This window comes from Lynx rufus, unplaced genomic scaffold, assembly GCF_022079265.1.
Source record: "Lynx rufus isolate CCGP_SWC_20201006 ecotype Redwood Valley unplaced genomic scaffold, mLynRuf1.p SCAF_16, whole genome shotgun sequence".
Classification (NCBI taxonomy): Eukaryota; Metazoa; Chordata; class Mammalia; order Carnivora; family Felidae; genus Lynx; species Lynx rufus.
The window spans coordinates 57,623,341-57,636,507 of record NW_025814830.1 but is presented as its reverse complement, the minus strand read 5'-3'; the positions used below and the strand labels follow the sequence as shown (position 1 = coordinate 57,636,507).

Below are 13,167 nucleotides of genomic sequence, written 5' to 3'. Positions count from 1 at the left end.
GCTCTGTGGGTGGGCCCCACCCCATGCTCTCCCTGGCATGGCCCTCTTCTGGCCCTCTTCTGCTCCATGGATGTCCGTGGGAGCAGGTAGAGACCCTGGGATTCTGTCCCACCTCTGGCTTCAGCCCCCAGGGTCTTTGGCTAACCCTTGGACCCTCCCGACATCCAACAAGTGCAGCTTTCGGAAGCGGGCTGTTGCTGCCTCCCTGGAAAGTCACCGGCAGTTCACGGGCTGGTGTCACCTGCTCTGCCATCTGCCCACAGGCGCACATTCTCCACCCACCGCTGGTGCCAAGCAAGTACCGCTCCCTCCTCACAGACTATGTCACGCTGGCCAAGACGCGCCTGGCCGACCTGAAGGCGAGTCCTGGCCTCCCCTCCCCAGCAACAGCTCCTTCCTCAGCCTTTCCCCGCAGAGCCCAGCACCTGCCTGGTCCTCCCATCCCCAAACACGTCTCCTCTGCAGGTTTCTCTGGAAAACATGGGCCTCTACGAGGATCTGTCTTCAGCCAGGGATGTGACAGAGGTAATGTCACCTCGGTTCTACTGCCCCTTGAGGCCTGTCGCCTGTGCTCACCAAGCTCACTCTGAGCTGAGCGTTTGAGCCTTTTCTTTCTGGTGCAGCTTGAGGGTGGGAGCTAACTGGCAGGTACTTACTCTGTGATGCTCTGCCCTTTTCAGAGCAGGAGCAGAGCAGGTCACTGTGTGAAGGAAAGTCTGTCATTTAGATCTTGGTTCATGTGGGTTTGCATAGAGCAGGAGGTCTTTCAAATGGGGTAGGGGGAAGATCATGTTTTTCTAAGAATTACAGAAAAAAGCGTTAACTATGTTTACGTAAAGCAGAAGTCAGAATGCTGTATGGTGTTTGTATGCATTGTTTTGAGAGCCTCAAAAACTTTGTAAAAGCTGTGAGCTGCCGGAGAGCCCTCACAGCGGCCCGTGACGCGTTCCGTGAATATTTGTAAGTGTTTAATGCGGCTGTCCATTTAAGATTTCTTGCTGCTTATAAGTCATTTCACATTTTTTTTTAAGTCTCAAAAGTTAAGACTGTTCCCCTTCCCGCTTCAGATCTTTCTTTAGACCCTTTTATTCTCCTAGGGGGACCCGGGAGGGTGGCAGAGGGTCCCGGACGTGTCGAGTGGTTAGTGGGGCGGCTCATTGCCAGACGCGAGCTCTCTGAGAGCAGGAGACAGCGGCTGGTGCCTTTGTGTGGTCTTGCTGGTGATGGTTGGAACGTTCCCTTGCCGTGCTGGCAGTGAGCACTCGCCATCCACCCTGACATGGCAGAGCTGTGCTTGAGGGGAGGCTCATGACACCCTTCTCAGCGTCTTTTCTTCCACATCCTGTGTTCCCTTCCCACCCTCCCTGTACGGAGCCAGCCCCACAGCCAAGCGCACCAGGATGTGGAGAAGGCCATCGCAGTGTTTGAACACACAGGGAGAATCCCCTCTGCGGTCATGGAGGCCAGGTAGGGTCGTGCTTCCCCGAGCCGTCCTGTCTGTTCTCAGAGCCAGTCGGAGTAGAATGGCTTTCGTATTTGTGGGTCTCCGAGGGTAGGCGTCCAGCAAAAGTCGTGCAGAGCCTTTCTGTGAACCTTGTTTTCTTGATAAAAGCTGACAGGTAGTGTGGAGAAGAGCCCCCACTTAGGGGGTTTAGGGCAATAACTTTGTTACTGATGCTTCATGGGTGACCAAAGTGCAGCCAGGACAGAATCGAATAGCAGGATTGTTGTGGGTTTTGGGTGGTCCCGAAACGTTTTCAACTGTGGTTACTGCCAGTGTGCGGCAGCTTTTCGAAGGCCTTGCTTCTCAGAGGTGTGACCTGACCCCCGCTCCCAGGATTCCGAGCTCAGCCCCAGGGGAGCGCCCACAGCTGACCTGAAGTGACCGGCCCAGATCGCACGGCTGTGCGGCGGGCAGAGTGCCTTCCAGATTCCCTGGGACGCGAGCTTGTTGCTTCCCTGTGTGGGAAATGTCCCAAAACGGTGAAAAAGAAGACTTAAAACTGTGGTGTGATGTCACAGTCACGTGATAGGATGTGAGACAGCCTCTGACATGTAGTGGCTGTCCGTGGAAATGGATTTCGTCGTTGTCAGTAAGGGGCTCTCATGCCTGTGTCGTCTGACCGAGTGTGTGACCCTCCTACCCCGCTCTCCTGTGCTGCAGCATCTTCAGGAGACCCTACTACACGGCTCACTTTCTCCCTGCCCTCCTCACGCCTCGAGTGGTCAGTACGTGCGGTCGCGGGCCTGGGGCCCTGCTGGCACAGAGCGGGTGCCTCACTTGACTCCCATCTTCCCCCGCAGCTCCCGAAAACGCCTGATCCCAGAGCGGCCTTGATCGAGTCCCTGAGGAGGTACGTGAGGACACCTGCTTCCGGGAGGGTTCTTGACAAATGTAAAGGGTTGTGCCTCTCGTGTGGAGGAATGCGTTTTATCTCATGGGTTTTATTTATAAACTATTGGCTCAAAATCGGTTAAGATTTTAAAAATAAAATATTTTTGATACTGACTATCATTTTTCACTGAGGATTATCAGTGTGGGGATTTAAGAAAGTCAGGCGATTGCTCCATAATCGCTGTGAAAGAATTTAAGCCAAGAAAGAAGAGAACAGGGAGACTCGGAAGCCTTGCTCTGCAGCAGGTTTGGCCGGACCTGAGACCGCAGGGCAGGGCACGCAGCCTTGGCTTCCCAGCTCACGCTAAGACCTCCCCCAGCCGAGAGTTGACCAGCTTCCCTGTCCTCCTTCCTGTAAATCCTGCTTCCCAGTAACCCTCTTACAACACAGCGATAAGAAGGTCGAGGAGAATGAGGCTAGAACATAAAAGTAAACTTTGTCATCTTTTATATAATAGGACTATTCTCTGGGATCCTTATTTTTATTTATTTTGTGTGTAAAAGAATCCAGAAGTACAGAGACCAGTGCAAAAAGTGCTCCTGTGCCTCACTCACATTCATGCTTTGCTGTGCCTTTCCTTTTTTATGTTTTTGTTCAAAATAAAATTGTATAGGTATTGTTGAAACCCTTCTCAATCCAGCTCCCTGACCTGCTTTCCATTTTCCCTCTCTAAGGAAACCATTATCCTGAGGTTCACATATAATCTTTTTATTTATTTGTTTTTATTTTTTTAAGAAAAATTTTTTTAATGTTTTTATTTATTTTTGAAGGAGACAGACAGAGCATGAGCGGGGGAGGGGCAGAGAGAGAGGGAGACCGAATCCGAAGGAGGCTCCAGGCTCCGCCGAGCTGTCGGCACAGAGCCTGACACAGGGCTCAAACTTACAAACCATGCGATCATGGCCTGAGCCGAAGTTAGACACTTAACCGACTGAGCCACCCAGGCGCCCCTTTTTATTTATTTTTTTAAACATTTTAAAATTTATTTTTAAGAGAGACAGAGTGAGCCAGGGAGTAACAGAGAGGGAGAGAGAGGATCCCAAGCAGGCTCTGCACTACCAGTGCGGAACCTGACACGGGACTCGGACTTTGAACCACGAGATCATGACCTGAGCCTAAATCAAGAGTTGGACGCTTAACCAACTAAGCCACCCAGGTGCCCCAATCTTTTTCTATTTTTAATTTTATTACATATATTTAAAGGTAAAAGTATGTGTGTATACATGCACATATCACCCCGTGTCCCTCTGCAGTTGGTGTTTTCACTCACCCTGATGGCTCTGGGTCACTTGACCAATAGCATAGAGTTCTGTTCTGTGGCAACCAGCTGCCATGTTGCACAACCCCGGGGGTGCTATGGCCTGCAGCGTGACTACCTTGATTAATTTATCCGTCCCCTAGAACAGAACTCTTAGGTTAACTCCATTATAATGCTCTTTTAATAGTGCTTCAGTGAACATCCTTGGATGTGTATCCATGAAAATTCCAAATTTTTAGGGATGCCTGGGAGGCTCAGTTGGTTAAGTGTACGACTCTGGGTTTTGGCTCAGGCCATGATCCCATGGTTCGTGAGATCGAGCCTCACGTTGGGCTCTGTGCTGACAGCACGGAGCCTGCTTTGAATTCTGTGTCTTCCTTTCTCTCTGCCCCTCCGCTGTTTATTCTCTGTCTCTCTCATTCTCTCTCTCTCTCTCTCTCTCTCTCAAACTCAAAAAATTTTAAACTCTGAATTTTTAGTGGAATTTCCTTAATTTATGGATTAATATTGGGTAGTTGACTTTATTGTAATTTTCTTTCTATGAACGTCGCATATCTATTTAAGCTTTTCAGTAGTAGATTTTTCTATCTTGTAAATTTTTAGTTAGATTTGCTACTGGGTACCTAGATTTTGTTGTTGTGAATAGCATATTATCTTCTGGGGTTTAAAAAAAATTTTTTTTCATTGATTATTGAAGTATAGGTACTCCTGTATCAAGTAACCCTACTGAACTTATTTATAGTAGGTGATTAGTTGATTTTCTCTGTAGATGAGCACAGTAGATTTCTATGTCGAATAAGTTTGTCTTTTCTGATTTTTATACCTTTTAGTTTTTGTCTTGTTAAATTGGGTAGGCTTCTTAGTGTAACATGAAATTGTAGAATAAGCTGGCATCGTGTGTTGTTTCTGACTGAAATAGGAATGCTTCTGATGTCTTACCAGTATTTCTATTAGCTGTAGTCTATATATTAAAAAAATAATAATAATAATGTTTGTTTACTTTTGGGAGAGAGAGACAGAGTGCGAGTGGGGGGAGGGGCAGAGAGAGAGGGAGACACAGAATCCGAAGCAGGTTCCAGGCTCTGAGCTGCCAGCACAGAGACCGACACGGGGCTCGAACTCACGAATCGTGAGATCATGACCTGAGCCAAAGTCAGATGATTAACCGACTGAGCCCCCTAGGTGCCCCTGTAGTCTTTATATTTTCATTTCCTTTAACATATTCAGAAAATTCCCTCTGCAGATTTGCTAAGGACTTTTAGCATCAATTTATGTTTTTTTGCATCTCTGAAGGTGGTTTTTGCTGCTGTGAAATCTGTTATGTAATAGATTACAGTGATTTTTCCACTTTCCTTGCATTGTGGATCACCTACTTTGTAATGATTTTTTATTACATGGGCTGTTGAATGTGGTTTAATGATGACTTTAGGATTTTTGCATCTGTGTCTCATACTTTTTTTTAATTCATGTTGGCTGCTTTGGCATCAAGGCTATATTCCATTCTCATGGAATGAATTGGGTAGCCTTCCCTCTTTCCTGTCTTCTGAAACAATTCATGTAGCACAGGGATTCTGCGTCTCTTAAAGTTTGATAAAACTTGGCTATAATATCTTTTCCTCATGTCTGTCTCAGAGGCAAACTATTGACAACTGAATCGGTTTCTTTCTTTTTTTTTTTTCATGTTTATTTATTTAGAGAGAGTGCATGAGAGCCAGGGAGGGGCAGAGAGGGAGAGAGAATGCCAGGCAGACTCCGCACTGCCAGTGCAGAGCTTGACAGGGGGCTCAGGCCCACAAGCTGTGGGATCGTGACCTGAGCCCAAATCGAGAGTCGGAGGCTTTACCTACTGAGCCCCGCGGGCACCCTTACTATTTCCTACTTTCTTTGACTTGACGCTGTCGTTCTTAAGTTCTTAAGCTGGTTGTTTAACTCAGTGTTTTACAGTCTTTCTTATGTTTTAGTTTTGTTTTGTTTTGGTTTGGTTTGGTTTTGCTTATTTATTTAGAGAGAGAGAGACAGGGCACAAGCAGGGGAGGAGCAGAGACAGGGAGACACAGATCTGAAGCAGGCTCCAGGCTCTGAGCTGTCAGCACAGAGCCCGATGTGAGGCTTGAACTCATGGACTGTGAGATCATGACCTAAGCTGAATTGGGACGCTTAACTGACTGAGCCACTCACGTGCCCCTCTTTCTTGTGTTTTAATAGAGGCGTAGCTTAATAAGGTTTACCTCTAAGTGTTACTTCAGTGCCTTCCAGAAGTTTCAACATATAGTTCTTACATTGTCATTCAGTTCTAGATATTTTCTTACTTGCGTTATGGTTTTCTTGTAATTTATGAGTTAGTTATAAATGAATTAAAACATTTTCCAAACATATAGGTGTTTGCCCCTGAGCTTTTATTGTTAATTTCTAATTTAATTACATTATTTTCAAAGATGATTTGCTTTTTATGGATTTTTAAAATATGTATGTATGTATTATTTTGAGAGAGCGTGAGTGAGCAAGGGGCTGAGAGAGAGGGAGAGAGAGTGCGTATCCCGAAGTGGGGCTGGAATTCCTGAACCATGAGATCATGACCCGAGCCTTAGTTGGATGCTTAACTGACTGTAGCACCCAGGCGCCCTGATGGATTTTTTTTTGAGACTTTCCCTTAGATCTCGTACGTGTTCAGCATTTGTAAACATTTCCTTTGTATTCTTTACTTTGGAGGTATAGGGTCTGTCTGTTAAATTGTACTTGTTCCCAAGTTTTCTGTATCTTGACCAGAATTTTGTCACTTTGGTTTATCAGTTTATTAAGGATGTTGTTGTGGTTTTGTCATTTTCTCCTTGTAATTCTGTCAGATTTGTCTTTATGCATTTTGAAGCCTATGTTACTACTTGCAAACAAGTTTTTATGATCGTTAAAATAAAGCCTTCAAAATATAGCTGCCTTGCTGGATATTTTTTTATTGTGTAATGTCTTTATTAGGCTTTATTTATTTATTGGGCTGTTAATGCCAGCTTTTTTTTTTTTTTTTCCTTTTTGGTGTTTGCATGGTATGGCTTCCTAATTTTTTGACATTTATTTCTAGGCTTTAAAAATTGTTTTTGTCAAAGTTCAGTAAGAATGCAGATTGAAGAGTCAGTTCTATAAAGTTTATTAAGAGAAATAGTCATTCCCTCCCCTCCACGCCTCCCTGCCATTTCTTTTTCTCTGGAGGCGACCATTTTCAAGTTTTGACTGATTTTTGTTATTTATCTCCATATTTCTAAATCATATTCTTATTTTGCTAGCAACTTACCACTTTTTTTGTTGTTTTAGGCCATATCAATTGGTTTTCCGCTATTTGAGGATGAAGACCTAGGTTTTTTGCTTCTACCCACACAAGTAGATGTCCTTCATACAAAAAAATCTTTTAAATTTTAAAACTCACTTTTTTTTTTTATTTTATTTTTTTATTTTATTTTTTTTTTATTTTTGGGACAGAGAGAGACAGAGCATGAACGGGGGAGGGGCAGAGAGAGAGGGAGACACAGAATCGGAAACAGGCTCCAGGCTCTGAGCCATCAGCCCAGAGCCCGACGCGGGGCTCGAACTCACGGACCGCGAGATCGTGACCTGGCTGAAGTCGGACGCTTAACCGACTGCGCCACCCAGGCGCCCCTTTTTTTTTTTTTTTTTTTTTTAGGGCTATGTAAACACTATTCAGAGTTCACCATTAGGAATGTAACTACCTTTCATTTCTCTGGGGCTCCTCATTATCTTTGTTTTATCTTAACCTTTTTTGTGTGTGTCATTCAACTGCTATCCAAATCCGCCATCTCAGTGTCCTCTCACTCAGACCTTCAAGTGCTCACTCTGTCGCTTCTGAGAGAGAAAGGCCTTCTGGAGCCTCCCAGCTGGCTCCACTCTGAATTGTTAGCTTTTTCTGCGATCCTCGTATCTTCCTTTGACCGCCTGGGAGTGTCTTTGATTCTTCTCTTTTCTGGACCCTAGACCATCCTGTTTCTGGATTTACTCCTGTGTTTTGGTGGGACACATCCTACTGAAGCTTTTTAAGAAGGGTGAATGGGAGGTAGCCTTTTTTTTTTTTTTTTTTTTTTGACATTTTATTCAGCCCTCACATTTGATAGTTAATTTGGGTGTAGAAATGTAGAAATCTTGCTTGGAAATATTTTCCCTCACATTTTTAAAATATTTATCTATTGATGTGTAGCTTCCAGTGTCGCTATTGAGATGTTAGGTTTCTGATTCTTTGCACGTGACATGTGTTTTTCTCTCTGGAGATTTGCAGTATCTTTTTTTTTTTTTTTTTTTAACGTTTATTTATTTTTGAGACAGAGCATGAATGGGGGAGGGTCAGAGAGAGAGGGAGACACAGAGTCCGAAGCAGGCTCCAGGCTCTGAGCTGTCAGCACAGAGCCCGATGCGGGGCTCGAACTCACGGACCGCGAGATCATGACCTGAGCCGAAGTCGGACACTTAACCGACTGAGCCACCCAGGCACTCCTGCAGTATCTTTTTTATCGTTTCCTGAGTTTTCAAATTTCATCGCAATGTATTTTGCTGTGGGTCTAATTTTATTTCTTGGCTAGGCGGATGGTGGGCCTTTTAATCTGGAAATTCGTGTCCTTCAGAACAAAGAAGTTTTCTCAGATATTTCAAAACCTTTTGTTAAGAAAAATTTAAGATAGAAATGTAGGATAGTACTTATGTAGCCCTCAAATTCCTCTGTCCACCCACCATTCTGGGCCATTTTGTTTTTAGGGAGAGAGAGTGCATGTGTGTGCGCACGCAAATGGGGTAGGAGTTGAGAGAGAGAGAGAGAGAGAGAGAGAGAGCGCGCAAGAATCCCAAGCAGGCTCCATGCCCAGCATAGCTCCTGACGAGGGGCTCGATCTCATGACTGTGAGATCATGACCTGAGCCAAAATCAGTGGTCAGACACTCCACTGACTGAGCTGCCCACGCACCCTTTTCTGGGCTGTTTTGAAGCAAACCACAGACACGGACTGCTTGATCCCGCTTACTTCAGAGCGGGTCTCCTTTCCTGCCTGGTTTCTTCTTGGGGCTCTTCCTTTTCAGACGTTACACCACCAGGATTGTCTCCTGACTTGTTCTCTGTTACATTTTGCATGTCTGGTCTTTTGGGTTGTTTTTTTTTTTCTCTCCTTTCTGGGAGATTTCTTCTGGTTAACTTGCCTGTTCTTTCTGTCACTGGATTTTTCTGTTTATGGAAATCCATTCTCCTCTAATAGCTGCGGTGTTTGATCTTAGGTCTCTGAGGATGAGCGATGTCTGAAGTGTTCTTTTCTGTGAATTTTTCCATTTCCTTAGATGTGCTCTTTCTTTTTATTTGCATTGATTTCTAATCTGTAAGCTACCCTCCTTCCAGTCTCTGGGGCAGTTGCGTGCTCCTCCGCTCCAGCCTGTCCTCTGCCTTGCTTTGGCCTTTGATGGCACTCCCATTCTGGAATACGGCCACCTCCCTCCTCCTTTTCCTGGCTCGTCATCAGGCCTTGCGGCACTGTCGGCAGGCCTCTTCCTGCCTCACTGCTCACTTGGAGACTTTGTGTCCCGCAGGCTAGGCCATTGCCCGTGTCCCATACTTGGGCTGCTCTTCTGAAGGTGGCTCCACAGCTCTTGTCCTTGGACTTGTCACTGTGCCATGAGAATGTGCCAGCCAGGGGTCCATGCCCTGCAAAACCCTTATCACAGGACTTTGTTCTATAATTCTCTGTATTTCTAATGACATCAGTTGGGTGCTTTTCTCAGTATTCTTCATTAAAAGTAATAAAAGTCCTCTTTAAAATTTGGAAATTACCCAGACTTTAACGAGAGAAGTAAAACTCATTTATAATCTCACTACCCTATGAAAACCACGGTTGGCAGATATGTGTACATGGCAAATTATGAAACACTAAGAACCATTTGAGTCCATGCACATAATGGGTTTTTTCTAAAAACAGAGTCCTACCATAAGGTATGGATAGTAGACTATATCACGTATTTTTGCTTTATGATAGTTTTTGAAATTGTAAGCTTGCGAACTAATTTGAGTCCTGGTTGACTTGGTTTTCATGTTTTCTCCTGATCCAGAGCAGATAAAATTCCCCCGTCTCTGTACTCCGCCTACTGCCAGGCCTGCTCCGCTGCCGAAGAGAAGAAGCCAGAAAGTAAGGTTATGGGTCTCTCCATCCCTGTGTCGGGCACTTTTCCGCATCCCGGGTCCTGAGGTGTGGGGGTGACAGGCACCTCAGTGCGTGTGGTCTGGTTAAGTCGGGACGGACGCGCCCTAGTCGTCAGGTCCCGGGCTCCCAGCCTGGGAGCCCCGGAGGGTTACCTGCCAGAGCCCCTCCCTGAGGTTCTGCATGAGGCCGGGATGTGCTTGCTGCTCGCCTGTTCTGACGCAGGCTTTAAATTCAGGGGACCTACCAGACTAGGAAGCCAGGCTTGACGTCCGTCGTGTCGGTTCTGACGCGTGGCGTGGTGGCTGGTCTGCGGCGGCTTTCTCTTTGGACGGTTGAGTCCCGGGGCGGGCCGGGGATCGCTCGGCTCACAGGAGTCAGTGATGTCGACCCAGGTCCCGTCTGTGGCAGCGGCGTGCGTCGGGAGACCTCGGTGCTCCGAGTGGCTGGGCGGACTTGCCGGGCGGCAGAGCGGCCTGTGTCTCGGCAGGAGCCGTGCCGTGAAGCCGTTCTTGTTCGCTACTTTAAATCCTCTGACATTTGCGGGGCCACCTGGGCCGAATGAGGTGGCGATTTCTGGTTCTGTCTGCCAGAACCTTCCTGTTACACGCGTGGGTGCTTTCTCACAGTCACGGAGACCCGGGAGACTTGAGTGGGCAAAGAACGACAGTCCCGGGTCCCCTGCTCGTTCGGACCAGTACTGCAACAGCTCACCATTGTGAGGCTCCCAGGAGGCAGTGGGGCTGCATCCAGTGTGGTGGGGGGCGCGCCCCTCCGTCCCCGGCCCCCTGGCCCTGCCTTAGGGGCCTCGCGGATGTTTTCTGTCTCATCCGGCAGGGCTTATAAACGAAGACTCATCACTTCTAGTTTCGTCTCGGTGTCTCCCTTGTGAGGCTCGCTGTGGACACCCGGTGTCTTCTCCGGCGACACCGGAACTCCAACTCGTATTTTTAAAACACTTGTGGTGTGCTTTTCTTTGTATAATGAAAATTATGTGTTTGGACTCCTGGGTGGCTTGGTCGGGGGAGCACGTGGCTCTGGATCTCGGGATCGTGAGTTCCAGCCCGACGTTGGGTATACAGCTTACATTTAAAAAGTTAGAAAACATTTTTTTGAAGAAGTATCTTTGTTTTACAAATATATGATCAGATCTAATCTTTTTTCAAAAATCTCGTAGACATGTTGAGAGCTGATAATCATCTCTTGTATATTAATTTTTAAGTTTTCTCCTTTACATCTTTTTTTTAAATATCCTATTATAAAAAACAGTAGGACATTACTTAAAAGTTTTAGAAATGGAACAAATTATGACCCATCCACAATTCTACGTACCCACCGAGACCCCCTCGCCATGCTTCTGGTCCTTCTTTACATGTGTGTTTTTCACACTTAGGGCAATGTTGCGCATAGAACCATGTTTTTTCTGTCTTTTTCACTATTTTTAATTAAAAAAAATTTTTTGTAAGGTTTATTTTTGAGAAAGAAAGAGAATAGAGCATGTATGCTAAAGCAGGGGAGGGGCGGACAGAGAGGGAGACCCAGGATCTGAAGCAGGCTCTGTGCTGACAGCAGAGAGCCTGATGTGGGGCTCGAACTCAGGAATTGTGAGATCCTGACCTAAGCTGAAGTCGATCGCTTAACTGACTGAGCCACCCGGGTGCCCCAAATCATGCTTTTTCTTAAATTTTACTACATTTATAAACAAGTTTCTGATACCAGTGACGGGTGCCCAGCAGTGCAGCGCCTCGTGGAGTCCTGGCGCCTCTGTCTGCCGTGGACATGGAGAGGCCACATCCAGCTGTGCGTGTCCCGTCATTTCTCAGGTGCAGCCCCGGGAATGAAGGTGGAAGCTGTCCGTGCCGAAGGACCCTTGGGACCACTCGCAGCCGCGCTAAGAGAGCTCAGAGCCGCGATGACGGACCCCACGCAGTATGACGGTGAGGACATGGCTGCGCGCAGGGCCGTCTGCAGTGGGTGTTGGGAGGGACGAGTGGACGTCCGGCCGTGGCCAGGGCTCAGCGTGACGACAGCGCTGGCGGATGCTGAGGACTTGCCTCCTTTCACCTGGGATGGGATGGGAGACGGGTCTGTCGTTCAGGCTGTCACAGACCCTCAGCAGATTGAATACTCTGCTCTTGGAGCTCCTAGCAGAGCAGGTAATGAGGAGGAAGAAAAGTAACGGCACCAAGGTGTGGGGTTTTCTTTCTTAACTGAGTAGCTGTAACCCTGAACACTGGGTCTCTGCTTCTGCGTGACCATTTTCCGTAAAATGGTGAGTCGTGAATGATTCACCTCATGTGGTGTGTGGCAGTCCATGAAATAAAATGCTGACTTCCCCTACTTTGGAGATTTTTGGTAGGGAAAATGTAGAATCTAATGGAAAAAAGCTGTGTTTTTCCTGGTACCTGTAAGAGATTTTTATAGATGATAAACCCATTTTATTCAAACCAGGACAGAATATCCCACGAGAGCCTCAGAGGAAATATTAACGGCACCGCCTCAGTTTCCCTTGCTCCCTGTAGCATCTCCTCCGCGACCATAGGGGCACGGCCTTGCCGAACTGCGCTCCTGCAGAATTTGGCGTGAGGGGACACTGAGGTCTGCGTCAGCCTTGTTGCTCACAGTAGTTTCCGTCTCCGGCCAGCACAGTCGGCCTGTCGCCTGACCTCCGGTGCCCGGAGGCTGTGGCTCCTCGCCTTTGGCAGACCGACCGTGGGGCGTGGAGCAGACATGCCGTGTGGGAGGGTTGGCCTGCGACTTCAGATGGAGAACATGCATACAGGGTGAAAGAGAACCGCCCAGATGACCCCAGCCGTGAGGACAGCTGTCATGCTCACCCGCACCGCCCCGGCTGGCGGAGGAGCGCCGCCCTAGGGCTCGTGCCGTGAGCCGCTGCGCGCGGGAACGCCGGCGCCCCCTGCAGGCAGCCCGTTGCGAGCGGGAACGCCACCGCCCCCTGCAGGCAGCCCGCGTTCCCCTGCTCGTCTAACTGGGTTTCTCTACGTGCAGTGGTGGCCGCTCGGGTGGCAGTTGTTTCTGAGCGGCTGGGCGCCGCCTTGGGCCGCGCTGAGGAGGACGGCAGCTCCGGGGGATCGCAGATTCAGCTCAGCGTCCTCACGCCAGGCCTGGAGCAGCAGGAACGGGAGGCGAGTGTGGGATGCCTGGCCTATGCTGCCGAGCGGGGGCCGGATTGTGTAAGAAGCCCCGGGTGTGCGGGCCTCCTCTCCACCCCGTGTTTTGCCAGGCGAACCGTGTGCGTGGAAACGACACCCGGGAGCCGGGCAGTGTCGGGCCTGGGCTCAGCCGGCCCCGGCCTGTTTGTGTACAGACCTTTTAAATTTCTA

At 47.9% G+C, this 13,167-nt stretch overlaps 1 protein-coding gene across 9 annotated transcripts in view; it reads left to right on the top strand.

Annotated features, from left to right (window-relative positions):
• The window catches only part of FANCA (FA complementation group A), a 60,331-nt gene that overhangs the window by 26,500 nt on the left and 20,664 nt on the right, over positions 1-13,167 (top strand). For 6 of the 9 annotated variants that reach the window (XM_047078981.1, XM_047078985.1, XM_047078986.1 and 3 more), the window contains 8 exons: positions 264-359; positions 466-525; positions 1,379-1,467; positions 2,165-2,225; positions 2,305-2,354; positions 9,735-9,811; positions 11,647-11,760; positions 12,833-12,969. In XM_047078981.1, coding sequence (XP_046934937.1) covers positions 264-359; positions 466-525; positions 1,379-1,467; positions 2,165-2,225; positions 2,305-2,354; positions 9,735-9,811; positions 11,647-11,760; positions 12,833-12,969 — 684 coding nt within the window. Of the gene's footprint in view, positions 1-124; positions 360-465; positions 526-1,378; positions 1,468-1,811; positions 2,226-2,304; positions 2,355-9,734; positions 9,812-11,646; positions 11,761-12,832; positions 12,970-13,167 lie in introns of those variants that run through there. The other 3 variants (XM_047078988.1, XR_006961943.1, XR_006961944.1) reach the window with 3 other exon arrangements.